The 21,208-nt window shown below is 33.4% G+C and overlaps 1 protein-coding gene across 7 annotated transcripts in view; it reads right to left on the bottom strand.

Annotated features, from left to right (window-relative positions):
• The window catches only part of LOC111414946 (sodium/potassium/calcium exchanger Nckx30C-like), a 154,290-nt gene extending 143,136 nt beyond the window's left edge, over positions 1-11,154 (bottom strand). For all 7 annotated transcript variants that reach the window (XR_011640967.1, XM_071197722.1, XM_071197718.1 and 4 more), the window contains exon 1: positions 10,273-11,154. Coding sequence is in view for 6 of the 7 variants with exons in the window: in XM_071197722.1 (XP_071053823.1) it covers positions 10,273-11,091 (819 nt within the window). In the remaining variant the exon portion in view is untranslated. The remainder of the gene's footprint in view (positions 1-10,272) is intronic.
• Positions 11,155-21,208: the final 10,054 nt, after the last annotated feature.

Here is a 21,208-nt window from a genome sequence, read left to right as displayed (position 1 = left end):
ATTTGACAGTGTGATTGCCACTCTGCCCAGACTTTTCGAATGCAAAGGAGATGCTTGAGAGCCACGACTGATATGCGCTTTGCTGAATGCTGCAGAATCAAATTCTCTGAACTGACTATTCTGACTGTTCTGTGTATGAATGTCTACAATACATTAAAAATAATCCAACCTCAAATCGTAAAGTAAGCAGTAAACACAATTATCAAACTAGAAATAATAACGATATTAAAATAAATTTTCCATGTACTGTGAGAGCTCGAGATGGCGTGAACCATTACGCCTCCAAGCTGTTCAATGAATGTAGTTTGGCCCTTGCTGCTAAACAGTTTAAATCTAAAATAAGACTCTACCTTGGACTTACCTCAAAAATAATTTCGATGACTTGGAGAACTTGCCGATGGTATTGCCATAGTTGCTTTCTGTAGTCAGCTCCTATTAATTACATGGTATTTTTGTGATGTTTTCCTTTTTCGCCTAATTTCCGTATGAATTTAGTAATTTTTTTTGCTGTACTTTTGCCTTATGCTATATGTACCATGTGACGAGTGTCTTTCTTAATAACACAACAAAAAAATCTATTTATCTATCCAATCCACTAAACGCAAACGCAGAGGGATTATAGAAAAAGCTGGATGCGAATTTCTATGATTTGTTGGCTTGTTAATATTGGCAAAAGTTTACAAATTCCATAACGAAGGTATTCAACAAGACTACAATTTTCTAGTCTTTACGGTTTGATAATGCTGAATCATTTCTTTGAGTTATAGTTACTCACACTACAAGATGTTCATCAAAATATAATTGTCGGCAAGCAGCACATTCCATGGAATGTGAATTCCGTCAAATTGTATATTCCTTCCAAACCAAGAATATATGGGATAAAGATTTCGGCAAGCTGTCACTTATGATTCTTAAATTCTGAGATTCTCAATTTTTGCCTCCTGTCCATGCCTTGCTACGTCCAGTTTCTAGACCAAAGCATGACGTTTCTATCTAGTTCTTGACTGTCCCATAAATCCTGCTCCTTGCACACTCCTATTAAGAAGTTGTTTCGGTATCCTTTCCTCTTCCGACATATATTACCAATGGGCTGCGGAAGACACTATAAGCACTGATATTGTGCTATCAATGCCGTCAGATATGACGACCAGTATTATTAATTATTATTAATGCTCGATATCAGATTGTACTGCCTGAACGCCAGTCCTAGATCGAAAACGAAAATTCTTTGGTTCAGGCAAATATTTGCATGTTGCATATGGATCAAAAACGCCGGAAGGAGTCGGAGTATACTGCCAGATACTTCGGATTAAAAAAGCTTACAGCCTGGGTATGTACTGTACTGTATTCCAGGCGGAAGTATTTGCTATTGACATTGTAGATTATCTCCCCAAAGGATCTAAATAACTTTTCATCGAACAAGACATTAAGGTTCGTTAAGTGTATTGGACTGCACGGTGAAATTTGATAATGTTATCTATCATGGCAAAATAAATCTTTGAGGTCGTGGTGTAAGGTTGGTTGGTCCGCCTAGCCGATATATGATTTATGTAATGTAATCTTTTCCTCCTGCATCCTGACCACATATTTTACCCATTGCAATCTCTGGATCTTGATGGACGTTGAGAGCATTATATATTAAACTTTTAATCTTGCTTGGGATCTTCTTATCGAGGACGTCTATCTTGTTTTCCACTTTTTTAAGTTAGCTCATTGTCATATGGCATTATAGGTATTAAAATTGTTTTGTACATCCAGAACATTATGTTCCTATAATATGCTTTGTGGGTCACCAGTATTCTTCCCCATATTTCTCTAACCTAAGCACAATCCTCGCCAGCTCCATTCTCTATGTCATCCTCCAAGTCACCACCAGCAACTTCGACTTAGTCTGCATGATTATTTTCGTTTTCTCTCTTTGTTTTAGCCCCTCCAACTTCACCACATCCTTCTTTTTTCTACATCCCTTCTTGTTAGGCTTAAGATGTTAAACTCGTCCGCATAGGCTACCAGCTGTACTGATTTTTTTTAGCGATATTCGATCGTACAATCGATATTCCTATCTGCATTTTTCGTATGGTATGTGCCAGCCCATTCGCTTATTTTAGTCCTTAGGTAGCCCCTTATATGCGTACCCAGGTTTGTGTATTACTTAATATTTAGCGCCCTACTCGGCGTTGTATTGTAGGTTTCTTCTTTTTTTTCTTGTTGCTGCCATTGCTGATTACCTTCCGTATTTTCCATGTTTAGAAAATTTTTAAAATAATCTTCCCAAGTACACTTTATTTTCTCGATATATTCGGTTCATTCAGTCAATATGGAATGTATGAATCCATGGATGGTGGCGACTTAGAATGGCTGGAACATCTGGAAAGGATGCAGGATGCAGAAGTGAAGATAATTATGTAATGGGCACCACAGGAACAGAGAGCTAGAGAAAGACTAAAAAACGATGGAAAGATGATGTGATGGAGGACGAATACGAAATTGGAAGCGTGATGCTTCTGACATATAAATGCAACCTTTTTATAAACCAAGCCAAAGTCAAAAGAGGACTGTAGTATTGGAAGAAATAGAAAAAGTACACCAAGAAGGAATATAATTTCACATTTAATTTTTTTAGCAGTTCTTGTCCACCATTACTTTATTTCGAGATAGAGAGGAGTGTCACCACATTCTGGAAGTGCCAAAAACGTTTTCTAAAGCAATCAACGTCGATATGAACGTGTCATAAAGTTTCCAAAAGAACATCATGTGTCTTTATGAAAATTGAGAAGAGAATTACAGAATTTATTTGTACAAGTCAGTAACTCCATCGAGTTTAACCCAAAAAATTAACTAACATAATTACCATTATGACTCTTGCCATATATGATATTTCCTGCATGAAATGGTCCAGGTAGTGATAAGTTCCTGTTATGAGGCAACGCAGCTATTCGAGATTATACCGTTTGCCAAACGAGTCCAAGTAAGTCTAAAACCTTACTCTCATCTATGTTGGCATCCAAATTTGCATTCATATTACAGAAGTACGTTTAAGATGGCCTCCACTGGTGAAATAAATCATCCATTTTTGATGCATTGTTTGTAAAACTATCAAGTCAAATCTGACCAAACATTATATCAATAAAAATAAAGATTTTATTTAATTATTTTCCTACTATAGTGGAAGTGTGAACTAAGTTTTAATGTTATAATAATGGATACAGTCAGAAAAAAGAAGAAAAGTAGATTTCAATAAAAAGATAGGGAAACAAATTTTTTTCTTATTTTATTGACTGTATGCAAAGCCATACATGGTGTTATTTACGTAAAACGGCATATTTACAAATAATTTTTGCAGTTTTTTTTAATACCACATTTAATCTGTTTTACTACATACCATAACATACAAAATAATTGTGATAAGATTTAACGATTAATATTTCAATAAGATATATTAATAAATCACAATAATTTTATATTATCTTTGTCATAATATATTACACACACAAATATATACATTATTTACATTTTTTACGTTTTGTACTTACCAAAATCAATTTTAAAATCATTTTTCTTCTTTGTGATAAAATAAACGAATATTATTAGAGATACGATTTTAAACACAAGTAATCGAAGAAGAAGACTTTTTGCCCTCGAGGGCAAAACGGGTTGCGTGCCACCTAGCCGCCGTGGTGTTATTAATAGAAGCAATATATCATTGGGGGGAAAATACGCGAGCAAAGTCGGAACGGCACTTTTCCGTACGACGGACATTTGTCCGACCCGACCCGACCCCTAACGGGGACATAAATTATTATTGAAATTGCAAATCCGTACGTTTACATTGCTGAATATGAAATTTACCCTTTTCACGAATTCAAGACTTACTACCACTACGTTCTCCACGATTTCGTGCAACGTTGTTGTACGTGAGATCAATCTCATATTAAGGATCGTGAAAGTATCATTTCAGTATGCACACTCAGCTTAGTGAATTGTAATCAAAAGGACTCAACATTAACTCAATTTAATTTTTATGATAATTTTAAAATTTATGTAAATAGTGTCTACTAAATATTAAAATTATTTTAAGATTTTTCTGCTTTTGGATGATTTTCGGCAAAAAGTCTATAACTAATTAGATAAAAAAGTATCAAAAGGATTTATGTTCATTGGTTGAAGTAAAACATTGAATTTTGCTGGTAGAAGAGTAAATACTACCGCATTGAATACTAGATACTGCTGGCAGAAGACTAAATATTACTTGAGAAAGAATAAATTTTGCTAATATAGAAATGGAGTGCTAATTGAAATTCAGATGCTGCTTGTAAAACACTACATTCTGCTGACAGAAGAATTGACACTGCTTTTGACGACTAAATACTACTAATAGAGGACTACATACTGTTGGCAGAAGATTAAATACTACTTGACGAAGAGTAGATACTATTAATTTAGAAAAAGTTACTGCCAATTCATGTTCAGATACTACTTGTAAAACACTAAATTCTGCTGTCAGAATAATAGACACTGCTATTGTTACTAAATATTGTTAATAGAAGATCATATACTGCTGGCAGCAGATTAAATACTACTAGAGGAAGAACAGACACTGCCAATTGATGTTCAGATACTACTTGCAAAATACAGGGTGGGGTAGTCAATCCCCACTATTTAGAACTATTAAAAAGTACTATAAAACAAATTTAATTTTCTTTACAACAAATGTTAAAAGAAAAGATGAAATTTTATGTAAAGCAAAAAAATCATGTTTTGCATATTACTTCAGGAAAATGGCCACCATCATTTTACGCACACTTTCTAACCATAAACCTTAAACTTGAGATATTCCCATAAAAGATAGTCACATGAGCTCAGATCTGGCGATCGTGGAGGCCAATGAATATTCCCATGTTTACTGATGAAGCGCTTCTAAGAAAGCTCAATGTAGCCCTAACTGTATGACAAGTTGCTCCATCTTGATGGAAATCAGTATTCTCATTCATAGACACTTGTGGGATAAAAAAAAGTTTCCAGCATTCGAATATTGTATATTTCGGTAACTGCATGGGCCAATTATGCTATTCGAAGACATCGCGCATCAAGCTGTAACTTTGGTCGAATGGAGAGGTTGTTCATGTAGTTGGTGAGGGTCTTGAGCGGCCCAATAGCGAATGTTGTGTTTATTAACATATCCGCTGAGGTGGAAATAAGTTATGACACCTTGAAATTCTTTAAGAATTTACAGTCACTCGTACAGTCTCTATATTTTTGGGAATCCCAACAGTTCTTGCACCACCGCCTTTTCTTATTATTTGGCCTACTATTTTTTAAGTTAAAAGTCCAAACAGAAATAGATTTCCTACTCGGAACAGGAGCATGTCAACGATATTCGCGTTGTTCTTGCACATGACTTTGACCATTTTCTAAATTAGATGTAACAGCAAAACCACGTTGTTCACAAGTCCAATTAAGCATGTTGATTTAACTGTCAAGTGTATTGAATATAATTACTGCCAACTAACTTATTATAAAAGCCTTGTACAATCGTATGATTTTACTGAATATTCAAAACGTGAAACTTTTTTCCGCTTCTATATGAAATTTCATCTTTTGTCTTCACATTTGTTGCAAACAAAATTAAATTTATGTTTTATAATACTTTTTTAATAGTTTTAATAGTGCGGTTTGACTGCCCCACCCGATACTAAATTTTGCTGCCAGAAGAATAGACATTGCTATTGAAGACTAAATACTGCCAGAAAAGAGCTACATACTGCTGATAGAAGATTAAATATCACTTGAGTAAGACTAGATACTGCTAATTTAGGAATAGTTACCGCTAATAGACTAGATTCTGATGCCAGCAGAATAGACACTGCTATTGAACGATAAATACTGTTAATAGAGTGATTAAATACTCTTCGAGGAAGAGCGGGAACTGCTAATGTGGGAATAGTTACTGCTAATTGATGTTGAGATAGTACTTGCAAAACATTAAATTTTATTGTCAAAAGAATAGACATTGCTGTCGCAGACTAAGACTAAATACTGCCAAAGAAGAAGACTAAGTGCTGCTGACAGAGGATTACATACTACTTGAGGAAGAGTCATCATCAACAGCACGTTGTTACGCCATAGTTGACGCCTAGGCCTCTTCTCTGTCTGTAAAGTTGTGCAGCTTAGATTACATTACAGGTGGACCTACAGTTTATAGTGGATTCCGAATGACTGGAAATAAACTTCAGAAAAGAGGAGCCATGAAACCCCACGTTGACAAGACGGGTTGGAGAGTTGAGGAGCGCACCGTTGGATGAAACAGTCGGCAAATACTGTTAATTTAGAATAGTGAGTAATTCATGTTTTTAAACAACTTGCAAAACATTAAATTCTGCTGCCAGAAGAATAAACAATGCTATTAAAGACTAAACTGAGACTGCTAGAAGAAGAGTACATACTGCTGAAAGAAGATTAAATACTACTTGAGAAAGAGTAGATACTGTTACTTTAGTAATAGTTACTGCTAATTGATGTTCAGATACTACTTACAAAACACTAAATTCTGCTGCCAGAATAATAGACATTGCTGATAAACCAGTAATAAAGTACAGAAACTACATTTATTATAATTTTCATTTTAACCCTCCGCATACGAGGTGAATTAATCTCACGTGCCATACTTGGTGGGGTACTAGGTGATATACCCCGGAAGTAAAATACTATTTCTATAAAATTTTACATAGAACACGATCTCGCGTGTCTTTTTTGTTTTCCAATTTTTTCAGTTTTCTTGAAGCTGGGGTATATGATACCCCACCTCGTATGCGGAGGGTTAAAACTAATTGCCATTGAAGACTAAATACTGGTAGAAAAGGACTACATACTCCTGACAAAAGATTAAGTACTTGAAAAAGAGTAGATATTGCTAGTTTAGGAATAGTTACTGCTAACTGATGTTTAGGTATTATTTGCAAAACACTAATTTCTGCTGTCAGAAGAATAGCTATTGGTATTGATGACTAAACACTGTTAATAGAGGATCACATACTGCTGACAGAAGATTTAATACTACTCGAGGAAGAGTAAACGGTGCTAGTTTAAGATTTGTTACTCCTAATTGATGTTCAGATATTATCTGGAAATCTATTATTCTGCTTCCAGAAGAAATAGAATAGAATTGGAGGACGAGTGCATGTAGAACACTAAATTTTGCTAATAGAAGAATACTCTGCTGGTAGACAGCGCTAATACAAGATTAGTTGCTGCTAACAGAGGATTGCATATTGTTGGCAGAAGATTAAACATTGCTGGCAAAGCACTAAATACTGCAAATGGAAGACTATCATCTTGAAAAAATGAGTAGATGCTGCTTACCAAACATTAAATACTCTTAAATCTATACTTGATCTAGGACGATTTGTAAAAACAACACTTCACTAATATTTTTTGAACATACTACAAGTATATTTACCGCCACCAGAATCAATTTATATCGATCATTTTAAATAATTCCGAAAAAATAAGGGTTCGTTTTCAAAATATAAGCGAAAATGTACTTTTCCCCTAACTTACAACCCCTAAAACTCGCCTCAGAGGCTTTTACCGCATATATAAAAAAAGATGTAAACCTTATTTTAGTCCATTCTATAACTGTATCAAATTTAAGCGTCTTTCCGAAAATCATCCAAGAAAAAATAATCCCAAAATATTTCAATTACACCAGGAATTTCATATAACTCGCAATATATGCACTATCCCACATAAAATACAATATAGCTTAATAGTACAATTAAGTAGTTTTGCAAAGGATAAGTTTTGCTTGGAAAAAGGTTACATTCTTATGATAAGCCTGAGTTTTCGGCTGTCTTAAGAGACGCACGGCTAAACCCGAATGTTTCTAGTTTTTAGTTCTAGGTCTAGTGTTAGTTCTATTTTTCGTTCAATAAAAATATGCAACAAGCTAACGCTGAATAACAATTAAAACTAGAACTAACACTAAACTTAGAACTAGAAACATTCGGGTTTAGCCGTACGTCTTTTAAGACGGCTAAACCTGAATGATTCTAGTTCTAGGTTTTGTGTTAGTTTTAGTGATAGTGCAATACTAGAACTAATATTAGACGGAGAACTAGAATAATTCGGATTTAGCCGCACGTCTCTCAAGATGACTAAACCCAAATCATTTTCTAGTGCTAGGTCTTGTGTTAGTTCTAGTTTTAGTTCAATAAAAATATGCAACAATCTAACACTGAATAACAATTAAAACTAGAACTAACACTAGACTTAGAACTAGAATCATTCGGGTTTCGCCGCACGTCTCTTAAGACGGCTAAACCCGAATGATTCTAGTTCTAGGTCTTGCGTTAGTTCTAGTGATAGTGTAAAACTAGAACTAACACTAGACTTAGAACTAGAAACATTCTGGTTTAGCCGTACGTCTTTTAAGACGGTTAAACCTGAATAATTCTAGTTCTAGGTTTTGTGTTAGTTCTAGTGATAGTGCTTGTGCAATACTAGAACTAATGCTAGACGGAGAACTAGAATAATTCGAATTTAGCCGCACGTCTCTGAAGACAGCTAAACCCGAATGTTTCTAGTTCTAGGTCTAGTGTTAGTTCTAGTTTTAGTACAATAAAAATATACAACATAGTGATATCTTATGCTAACTAACGCTACCTACCACTATCACTAAAACTAACACTAGACCTAGAACTAGAATCATTCGGGTTTAGCCGCACGTCTCTTAAGACGGCTAAACTCGAAAGATTCTAGTTCTAGGTCTTATGTTAGTTCTAGTGATAGTGCTAGTGTAAAACTAGAACTAACACTAGACCTAGAACTAGGAAGTATTGGGTCTGAAGACACGGCTAGTTCTAGGTCTAATGTTAGTGTCCTCTAGTGATATCTTATGTTAACTAGCGCTACCTACCACTGTCACTAGAACTAACACTAGACCTAGAACTAGAATCATTCGGGTTTAGCCGCACGTCTCTTAAGACGGCTAAACTCGAAAGATTCTAGTTCTAGGTCTTATGTTAGTTCTAGTGATAGTGCTAGTGTAAAACTAGAACTAACACTAGACCTAGAACTAGAACGTATCGGGTCTGAAGACGCACTGCTAGTTCTAGGTCTAGTTTAACGTTCTAGGTCTAGTGTTAGTGATCACTAGTGATATCTTATGTTAACTAGCGCTACCTACCACTGTCACTAGAACTAACATTAGACCTAGAACAGGAAACATTCATTTTATATTGAACAAAGTAAGTAGATACGCCCTGGTTTCTATGGAAATAAATTTTTTATATTGCATTTTAAATGAAATTCACTGTAATATAACATAATCTCATTTTTGTGTGTGTTTAACGTTAAATTGATCTCAATTTTAGTGTTGAATTGAATTGGGTAAAGTTTAATTGTCAAAACAATTAAATTAAACTCACTTTTATTGTACTTGACGTAAAAATTAAGACCTTTTAAACCTTAATAAATTTCATAATTCAGGTTATTTCAATTTGGTTATGATCATAATTAATTAACGTTAATTTCGGTTATCTCATTAAATCAGGGTTGTTATCAAAAGAATTAAATTCTTAACGTTTAGTTCGATTATGATTTAATTTTCGTGATGGTTTAACTCAATCACGGCAAGTAATATAAGTAGTAATGTTTTGTATATACTTATTTGTGTGTATTTAATTTATTTTGAGATTTTTTAAAGATAATGTGTTCGTAATGTTGTAAAGATTTGTATCACTACATGTTTTGGTCTTCATGTCTTGAAGACATAACTCCCAAAACCATGAGGTGTTTCTTATCGTATAACCAGGGTTTTCCGATAAATTTCCCTTTGTTGCTCTTTAATAGAGACTGGTCACGTGAACGTTTGCAACCACATACTAATGTCTGTAATAATCTAAAATGATCTCTCTCATTGCTTTGGAACATACCTTTAGATCTTCTTTAAGATCGTGTTTGCAAATATACCGTAGCTAAGTGCAGAATTTGTAGCTTCAAGGTGTGCTGTGAGAAAGAACTTTTTATATGATAATTAAATTTTTTTTAAATCACATTTTAATTAAACTCACTAATTGCAATATCCACTTTGACATCGCTCACTTCACATGGGAGAACTTTTTTTGTCAAGTTCACTTTAACGCGGGGTTAAAGTGGGCCTGTTAATTAAATTTGTTGTAATTTCTTTCTCATAACTTACCCTAAAACTATAATAATATGAATAACCGTTTAATGTAATATTCGCGAAAATGAGATTAGTGCTATAAATCTTACCGTAGGCATAAGTTGGTCTGTACTTCGCACTCTGGTAACTTTATTCTTATTAAGAATCTTCTTAACCCATCGTTCCATCGGTTGATTCCACTTCATAAAGCTGACGTAGGCAATATAAAAGCAAAAGAGTACTAATGCTTCATACCATGCGATGAAACTGTCCCTAAAGAAGTAGATGAGCGTGACCAGACTGGCCGAATAGAAAAAACAATCCCTGAATAGGGGCCACCACGTAAGCGTCAAAACGGTCTTCGAGAAGAGCGCGCACATTCCGATCACGAAGAGGATGTTAAAGACCGCCGAACCAACAATTGTACCGATACCGACATCATCAAACGAAACGAACACGCCTATGACGCTGGTAAAAAGTTCAGGTGCTGAACCTCCAGCCGCCATAAACGTAGCTCCAGCTACGTCATCTTGTATATCTAGTTTTTCAATGATGACATCCAATGCAGGTACAAAAAACTCATCGCAAACAATCGCCAAAGCGACGAACATATAGATAACACCGAGTACGTGGAGGAAAATCGCACCACGACGTCTTTGCTCCAACGTGAAGAGATCCTCGGGAAATAGAGGATCTTTAACGTGAAAAGGATGCGTGACATTGTGCGTCAAATTACTGTAGGGATGATGATGTGTTGACGAATTGATACCAAAAATTCCGAAGTAGAAATGAGTTGATGTTGTCGTTGAATAGTAAGAAGAGTCGTCTTCATCTGGATCTTCGGTAACGTCATCTTCTTGATGTATTGCGATGATACCGGTGTAAAGCGCGTAAAGGGCGCAAAACAGCGCGACGCGGCGGTTGGTCATAGCGTCGTCGTGGGTCGGCGAGCGTCGGTCATTGCCGCGCAGGAGGCAGTTATGATGGTGCCGGGTGCCGGGCTACTACTGACTATTTAGTATGACCCCGTTCGATAAAACGGGAAAACCTGGATGCGATGACGACGACGCCGACGCCAACAGCGCAATCTGCGCCACTGCGCCAGTGCGCCGCCATACTATAAAGACACCCCTCGACCTCCAAAAACCTTCCACCCCTAAACCAAACCACCTCCAAAAAGGCGACGCCTCATTCCTTCTTATAAAACATACGGAGTGAATTAAGTAAAATTTAAAACATGATAAGAAAATAAAATAAAGCTTTTACTATAATACTTTACTATACCCATATCAAATAATAAGGAAAGGAAAATCTATGATCAAGGTCCCGTCAGCGTTTTCTTAGATTTCCATTTTGCTGACTAACCAAGACATAAAAAACTCAACAACCCATTTCCATTTTATCGATGAAGAACTAAAATCGAATTATTTTATAACAAACAAAGTTTGTGAAGAAATCTTGAAGAAAAAAATATGTTAAATTATATTAAAATTGTTCCGATTTATCACTTCTTTGATGCCACGACGTTATCAGAAATTGTTATTACAAAAAGGTGGGTAGGTTCCGATAAGAAGCGCAAAATTATGTTTATTAAATTATTTTAAGCAACTGAGTATCATTTTTTTGCTCTCAATTTCTATTAAAAATTTTCCATTACATCAGTGAACTCACCACATAAATAATTTTAATTTCGTTATAGTGATGTTTGCGTTAATATACAGCAGTGTTGTCCACTAATTTTTGATCAAGATCGACTTTTTATATAAATATCTTGCCAAGATCGACCGAAGGGATTAAAGTAACCTTCCTTTTTTGCTCTGAGGCCCAGATATAGATATTTCAGATTCGATAATTTTCGAAAATCAACAATTTTAATGTCTAATCGATTTAGAGCTTATAAATAAAAAATGGTAATAATTGGGTTCAACCTTTTTATGGATCTAGTCTTTATGGTCCATTACTAAGGTTTTATGTATAAAAAATAATTCCCCATCGCTTTTAGTTTATGAGTTATGATTGAGTTAATTTTCGAAAATCAACAATTTTAATGTTTAATCGATTTAAAGTTTATAAATAAAAAATGGTAATAATTGGGTTCAATCTTGTTTTGGATCTAGTCTTTATCGCCCATTACTAAGGTTTTATGTATAAAAAGTTTTTCTCCATCGCTTTTAGTTTTTGAGTTATGATTGAGTTAATTTTCGAAAATCAACAATTTTAATGTTTAATCGATTTAGAGCTTATAAATAAGAAATGGCAATAATTGGAATCAATCTTGTTATGGATCTAGTCTTTATGGTCCATTACTAAGGTTTTATGTATAAAAAGTATTTCCCCATCGCTTTTAGTTTTTGAGTTGTAATTGAGTTAATTTTCGAAAATCAACAATTTTAATGTTTAATCGATTTAGAGCTTATAAATAAAAAATTGTAATAATTGGGTTCAATCTTGTTATGGATCTAGTCTTTATGGCCCATTACTAATGTTTTATGTATAAAAAGTATTTCCCCATCGCTTTTAGTTTTTGAGTTATAATTGAGTTAATTTTCGAAAATCAACAATTTTCATGTTTAATCGGTTTAGAGCTTATAAATAAAAAATAGTAATAATTGGGTTCAATCTTTTTATGGATCTAGTCTTTATGGTCCATTACTAAGGTTTTATGTATAAAAAATATTTCCCCATCGCTTTTAGTTTATGAGTTATGATTGAGTTAATTTTCGAAAATCAACAATTTTAATGTTTAATCGATTTAGAGCTTATAAATAAAAAATGGTAATAATTGGGTTCAATCTTGTTATGGATCTAGTCTTTATGGCCCATTACTAAGGTTTTATGTATAAAAAGTATTTCCCCATCGCTTTTAGTTTTTGAGTTGTAATTGAGTTAATTTTCGAAAATCAACAATTTTAATGTTTAATCGATTTAGAGCTTATAAATAAAAAATCGTAATAATTGGGTTCAATCTTGGTATGGATTTAGCCTTTATGGCCCATTACTAAGGTTTTATGTATCAAAAGTATTTCCCCATCGCTTTTAGTTTTTGAGTTATAATAGAGTTAATTTTCGAAAATCAACAATTTTGATGTTTAATCGATTTAGAGCTTATAAATAAAAAATGGTAATAATTGGGTTCAATCTTTTTATGAATCTAGTCTTTATGGCCCATTGCTAAGGTTTTATCTATAAAAAATATTTCCCCATCGCTTTTAGTTTATGAGTTATGATTGAGTTAATTCTCGAAAATCAACAATTTTAATGTTCAATCGATTTAGAGCTTATAAATAAAAAATGGTAATAATTGGGTTCAACCTTTTTATGGATCTAGTCTTTATGGTCCATTACTAAGGTTTTATGTATAAAAAATATTTCCCCATCGCTTTTAGTTTATGAGTTATGATTGAGTTAATTTTCGAAAATCAACAATTTTAATGTTTAATCGATTTAGAGCTTATAAATAAAAAATGGTAATAATTGGGTTCAATCTTGTTATGGATCTAGTCTTTATCGCCCATTACTAAGGTTTTATGTATAAAAAGTTTTTCTCCATCGCTTTTAGTTTTTGAGTTATGATTGAGTTAATTTTCGAAAATCAACAATTTTAATGATAATCGATTTAGAACTTATAAATAAAAAATGGCAATAATTGGGATCAATCTTGTTATGGATCTAGTCTTTATCGCCCATTACTAAGGTTTTATGTATAAAAAGTTTTCCTCCATCGCTTTTAGTTTTTGAGATATAATTGAGTTAATTTTCGAAAATCAACAATTTTGATGTTTAATCGATTTAGAGCATATAAATAAAAAATGGTAATAATTGGGTTCAATCTTTTTATGGATCTAGTCTTTACGGTCCATTACTAAGGTTTTATGTATAAAAAATATTTCCCCATCGCTTTTAGTTTATGAGTTATGAACTTATGATTGAGTTAAATTTCGAAAATCAACAATTTTAATGTTTAATCGATTTAGAGCTTATAAATAAAAAATAGTAATAATTGCGTTCAATCTTGTTATGGATCTAGTCTTTATGGTCCATTACTAAGGTTTTGTGTATAAAAAGTTTTTCTCCATCGCTTTTAGTTTTTGAGTTACGATTGAGTTAATTTTCGAAAATCAACAATTTTCATGTTTAATCGGTTTAGAGCTTATAAATAAAAAATGGTAATAATTGGGTTCAATCTTTTTATGGATCTAGTCTTTATGGTCCATTACTAAGGTTTTATGTATAAAAAATATTTCCCCATCGCTTTTAGTTTATGAGTTATGATTGAGTTAATTTTCGAAAATCAACAATTTTAATGTTTAATCGATTTAGAGCTTATAAATAAAAAATGGTAATAATTCGGTTCAATCTTGGTATGGATTTAATCTTTATGGCCCATTACTAAGGTTTTATGTATAAAAAGTATTTCCCCATCGCTTTTAGTTTTTGAGTTATAATAGAGTTAATTTTCGAAAATCAACAATTTTAATGTTTCATCGATTTAGAGCTTATAAATAAAAAATCGTAATAATTGGGTTCAATCTTGTTATGAATTTAGTCTTTATGGCCCATTACTAAGGTTTTAGGTATAAAAAGTATTTCCCCATTGCCTTTAGTTTTTGAGTTATAATTGAGTTAATTTTCGAAAATCAACAATTTTGATGTTTAATCGGTTTAGAGCTTATAAATAAAAAATGGTAATAATTGTGTTCAATCTTTTTACGGATCTAGTCTTTATGGCCCATTACTAAGGTTTTATGTATAAAAAATATTTCCCCATCGCTTTTAGTTTATGAGTTATGATTGAGTTAGTTTTCGAAAATCAACAACTTTAAAGTTTAATCGATTTAGAGCTTATAAATAAAAAATGGTAATAATTGGGTTCAATCTTGTTATGGATTTAGTCTTTATGGCCCATTACTAAGGTTTTGTGTATAAAAAGTATTTCTCCATCGCTTTTAGTTTTTGAGTTATAATTGAGTAAATTTTCGAAAATCAACAATTTTGTTGTTAGCTTGGATAGATAATACCGCATCGCTTTTGTTTTGCGATATTTCTCATATCTGCCAATGCATTTTCAAATGTTTACATTTTAATATCTCCTGGACCATTCAACCGATTTGAATATTTTTAATTAATCACCATAAAATTTGCTAAATATTAGTGAAATTTCAACTTCAACTGTACACACGCGAGTTGAGAGGTTACTTGATTGAACTGGTTATAAGGTAAGTTATGTGAAATATTTTTTTTAGAATCTGAAATGATAGTTAGAGAGATAGGTTTTCGTTATAGTTGAATTATTTTAGAATCGATGAAATAGGCGATTGCGAAGAGCAAGCACGACTGGCACGCTTGCTAGTAGATTCTTCATACGATGATGAAGAATCCGAGTACGAAGAACCAAACGACGAAACTCTCAATGAAAACTCGGATAGAACAGGACACGGACAGCGAAAATGATATCTCTGATATGGATGCAGGTACTCAGATGAATCAAGATATATATGTAAGTAAGGATGGTGCCATTTGGAATAAAAATTGTGGTAGTAAAATGGTCACAGGAGCTGCAAAAAATATTGTAACTCAACTACCTGGCTCCAGAGGAGCGGCACGTTATGTTAAGAAGCTGCTTGAAATTTGGAATATATTTTTCAATGTTAAAATAATGAATATTATTGTTGAAAACACAAATCAATATTTAGCAAGCAAGTCAACAAATTACAGTCGTGATACATATATGCGTCCAACTAATATTCCCGAAATTCATGCACTGCTAGGTATTTTATTGCTAAGTGGTGTCAAAAAAAGCAATCACTTGAATGCTGAAGACTTATTCAAAACAAATGGAACAGTTCCAGAAATTTACAGGCTTGCTATGTCATGTCAAAGATTTCGCGTCTTGTTGAGATATCTCAGGTTTGATGACTTGGAGACACGCCAGTATAGAAGATCTATAGATAAACTTGCTCCTATAAGAGATTTGTTCTAAGAATTTGTGGGAAACTGTAGAAGAAATTATTGTATGTCTCACTTTGTTACAATTGACGAGAAATTGGAAAGATTTAGAGGCAAATGTAGTTTTCGGCAATACATTCCAAGCAAGCCGAACAAATATGACATAAAAATTTTCGCTCTTTGCGATACTAGAATGTACTACACCGCTAATTTAGAAGTATATGTCGGAAAGCAACCAGAAGGTCCATATTCAAGTAATAACATCGCATTATCAGTTGTTGAAAGATTATGCACAGCTATACAGGGAACAGGTAGAAACTTGACTACCGATCCCAGTAAACAAGAAACATCTGTGAAACATTTCAATTTTAACGTACAGTGAATTAAATGAAACATCTTAGAACAACGTTTCATATACGTGACAGGTACGATTTTTACGAAAGGTATCTAAAGATGTTGTAATAATAACCGATTACCAGTAGTTTAGTCTTGTTTGATTATTGTATTGATCGTAGAAGAGTTTTTTTTTTGAACAATTATAAAATAATGTTAGATACTATACGCTAGTAAATTTCGGTACATTTTATTGTCCTTTAATGTTCTAATCCTAATCTTTCACTTGTAAAGTCGATGCGAAGTAATTTTAAAGATTCGGTATCAGATAACCTCAATTTAAATTTTTCAAAATTATTTATTTAAATCTTTATCTACCCGGATCAAACCTATTTAGAACGATAAACTTAACTTGGTTAACAAAGAAAATAATTAATATTCGTATGGAATAATGAAATTTGGATGAAAATTTACAAAATTAATTTGAACATATTGGAAAATTTATCGTTGAGATCAGAAGAAAATGAATGGATATTTGAAAATTGATTTAAAAGAGCATCAAAATTACGAAATATCACGCATAATTATAAATAATTTTAAAAATTTAAATAATAATTTGACAAATTGAATTACAGACGTTTCAAATGTCAAAGTTGGCTACATTGAAAAAACTAAGACACAAATTCCAAATCCATAAATTTAACCAATCAGGAGAGGTTATTTGGAAATTTAACATCCGAAAAACGGAATTTATCAACAAAAAGAGTGTGCTTCCTGCTGTCTAAAGAAACACACACATTTTTTTTGCTCTGTTGAAAATTAATTAAATCAACGTGTCAACGAGTTAAAAAAATTATATCCGTTCCTGTTCAACTTTGAAAAAACAATTCATCCTGTTCCTATTAAAGAAAAATATCCGTTCCTGCTCAATAATTTCGAAGAAACGATTAAATTCGCTCCTGATCAAGTAAAGCAATTGGTTCCGTTTCTGGTAGAAACCATCATCACTAGTGAAGAGAAAAATTGGTTCTCAATCCTGAATCCAACTGTTCCTGTCACGAAGAAAATATTATTCTGAGTTTGACCTCCAAGGTTCCCATAGAAACAAATTGGCTAAGTTATTTTTTTTTATAATTTATTGTTTTTGTTGATACATTTTTTAAAGAAAAAGACTCTTCTTACCTTCAATAATAATAATAATAAATGACTTTATTGTCTCCATTACAAAAAATAAACTACAATACAAATATATACATAATGTATGGAGATCAAACGGCGGGATCCAGAACAGTCTGTTCTATCCAACCGTAAAATAAAAAAAAAAAAATTCTATGAATTATAACAAATAAAAAGAAAAAAAAACAAAGGCAAAATCTTGAAATCATTAATACAGTATCACCCGCATCATATCAAATCTAAATTTAAACATAATTAAATTAAATGAAAGGGCCCAAAAGACCCAAACGTAAATTAAATGAAAGAGAAAAAAAAAAAAAAAACAATAATAATGAAAATTAAAAAAGGACTCAGTGTAATAACTGATGGCTTAACTGTTAACATCGTAACAATGACTTTATATCAATAAGAATAAGGTCACAAAAAAATCACAGAGAAACAAAGAATAACAAACATCAGACAAGACCCGTTGACTGCTGAAAAATCATATTCCTCAATTTTATTCGAAATTGGTCATATTTCAGTTGACGTAGTGCATGTGGCAAGCTTCCATACGATTTATAAACATGATATGTAAATGACCTTTGAAAAAGTGATGTTCTATGTTTTGGAGGATAGAAACTAATACCTGACCTTGTCTGACTTCCCTCGCACTGTGGTTTATATTTAATTTTATTATGCAGGTACTCCGGGACTCCAGAGGTAACGATTCTATGATAGAGAGACAAACTATGAAACTCCCGTCGAGAGCTCATGTTCAGCCACCCAGCATCCTTAAGTTTATGAGAAACTCTATCAAATTTGCGAATCCCATAAATGAATCTGAGGCAACTATTCTGAACCTTTTGTATACTTCGTGACGTGACTGCATCTATAGCCCTATGATATACAGCAGACATATAATTAAATTGTGAAAGAACAAACATATCACAGAGGAGCACTTTTAATTTCAAAGGTAAACATGAACGATGCTGTACCCGCATCGCCGACGCAAAAAAAAATATGATCTCTGAATATATGTTTGAATTTGTTTTCTAAATCTTAAGCTAGTATCTAAAATCATACCAAGACACTTAGCTTCAGAGACCTTTTTAATTAAGGTGTTATTCATCTTAATGGCTAAGTGCGAAGTAGGGTTGCGCTGTTGCCCATTAAAACTCATCCACATAGATTTGTCAGGATTTATTTTAAGCTGGTGGTATGTTGCTAATTCAAAAATCGTATCAAGGTCACCGCTAATACCAGCCTCGGCAATACCACTGCCCGCTGTCGCGTATGAAGCGTAAAGCTGGGTATCATCCGCATATGTACTCATTTTACAGAATTTAATAAATTTATTAAATTGTGACGTATAGATAGAAAATAAAATAGGTCCCAGCACAGATCCTTGGGGAACACCATTACAAAGTGCGAGTTCACCAGAGATGGCATCATCAATTTTCACCCTCTGTGTGCGATCACTAAGATAGCTACTCAATAGTGTTACTGCGCCTTCACCAAAACCCAGATAACGAAGTAGTTTGCTCAAAATGGTGTGGTTAACAGTGTCAAATGCTTTTGAATAGTCTAAAAAAACCACAGCAGTACTCTCTCCCACGTCAACAGCGGACAATATATCATCAGTTAGATTTAACATTGATGTTGTGCAACTATACCCACATGGAAAACCCGATTGTTCTGAAGGGAGCAAACTATTGGTCTCCATATACTCCACCAATTGAGCCTTCATAACCTTTTCTAAAACTTTAGAAAGAACAGGGAGAATACTTATTGGTCGCATGTCACTATACTCACGTGGGTTATCCTTTTTGAGCAGAGGAATAACCTCTGCGCGTTTCCATTCCAAGGGAAAGACATGGTCAACTAAACAACAATTGAGTAGGTGGGTTAAATATGGCAAAATGGTGGGGCAACACAGTTTGATCATCTCAATGGAAATTCCATCAGTACCAATAGCAGAAGATGTAATAGATGCAATCACGTCAAAAACCAGAGAGATCTCCACAGTCTTAAATGAAAACTGACTACCATAAATAGGAGAACTGTACAGATCAAGGTCAGAAGCCTGTAAATCTTTAATAATGTCATTTACACTGCCTACAAAATAATTATTAATCAGATCAGGATGTTTTAAATTTAAAGGTAGACAAGATTTTTTAATTGGTTTTAAGTTCAAAGTTTTCAAGTTATTCCACATCTGTTTGGTATTGCCCGTAGCAGCAATAGAACCAAAATAAGCTCGCTTTTCATTCCTTATAGCTGCAGTAGTGAGATTACGAAGGGTCTTATAATATTCCCAATGAGCCGGCCTGCCCGTATGTCTAAACCTGGTTTTAGCTTCATTTCTCAACTTAATCATTAATCTAATATTATCAGTCATCCAGGGTGCGGGAGGCTTGGTAAATCGACATTGCTTTATTGGAGCGTGAATATCAAATAAATCAATTAAGGCGTGTGTAAAGAATGAGACCTTGTCGTTAATATCAGTTAGATAAAATATAAAATTGAATGGAACTGATTGTAAATCATGCAGAAAAGATACACTATCAATACGCCTTAATAGTCGTAGAGACTTAAACACTGGAGATTGTCTACCTACATTCACACCAACATCGCAAAATACCATATCATGATCAGACAAATTGCACGGGAGCACTCCACTGGGTAGAACCAGAGTCTTTTCGAACGTTATCAACAAGTCTATCAGAGAAGCCGTTCCAAAAGTAATTCTTGTAGGTACATCAATCAATTGTTGACTTCCAAGGGAATTTAGCAAATTCAACAGATACTCACTATCGCAATTATCCATATTGATTAAATTAACATTAAAATCACCGCAACATATAATTCGATCAGTAAAGCTCAGACAACTTACAACCGAATTCTCAAATTCATCCAGAAATCCTCTGTAATAAACAGCGGGAGGCTTATACACACATCCAACACACAGACACTCGCAACCAAAACAGACTTTTATCCACAACTGCTCAATCTCGAAAGAAGACGGAATAATGGAGAACTCCAAAAAATCACGTAAAACAAAACAAATTCCGCCACCTCTCGACCCCCGATCTCTGCGTATCACATTATATCCATCCACATGAAAAGTGTCATTATCCTGTAGCCAGGTTTCAGACAAGGCCAACACATCCACATTAGTATCAGCAATCAACGTCCTCAAATCTTCAATTTTTGATCGCAATGATCTGATATTTAAATGTATAATCTTTAGAAAATTGCACGCCATAGAGAAAGAGTATAAGAAAAAACAGTTAAAGCCAATGAATGAACAATTCAAAAAGTAAACAAAACAAACAAAAAAAAATCAATCAAATAAGTAAACGAAAAGAAATTAAAAAAAAATAGAAAATAAAGAGTAACAGCAATAGTAATGAAAAAAAATATATATATCCAAAAGAAATGAGATAATGCATGTGTTACATGTTTGTGGCTAAAAATTAAATAAATTCATAACAACAATAATTACAGTTTGCTACATAGTGCACCTATTTCTTTTACCACATTTATCCTTATAAAAAAGCGTTCCGTCGATCGACCAAACATTCAACTTTCCATACTTATCTTTGAGCG

Source organism: Onthophagus taurus, chromosome 7 (genome assembly GCF_036711975.1).
Source record: "Onthophagus taurus isolate NC chromosome 7, IU_Otau_3.0, whole genome shotgun sequence".
Lineage (NCBI taxonomy): Eukaryota > Metazoa > Arthropoda > Insecta > Coleoptera > Scarabaeidae > Onthophagus > Onthophagus taurus.
The sequence above is the reverse complement of the archived record's forward strand: the minus strand, read 5'-3'. Positions and strand labels throughout refer to the sequence as shown.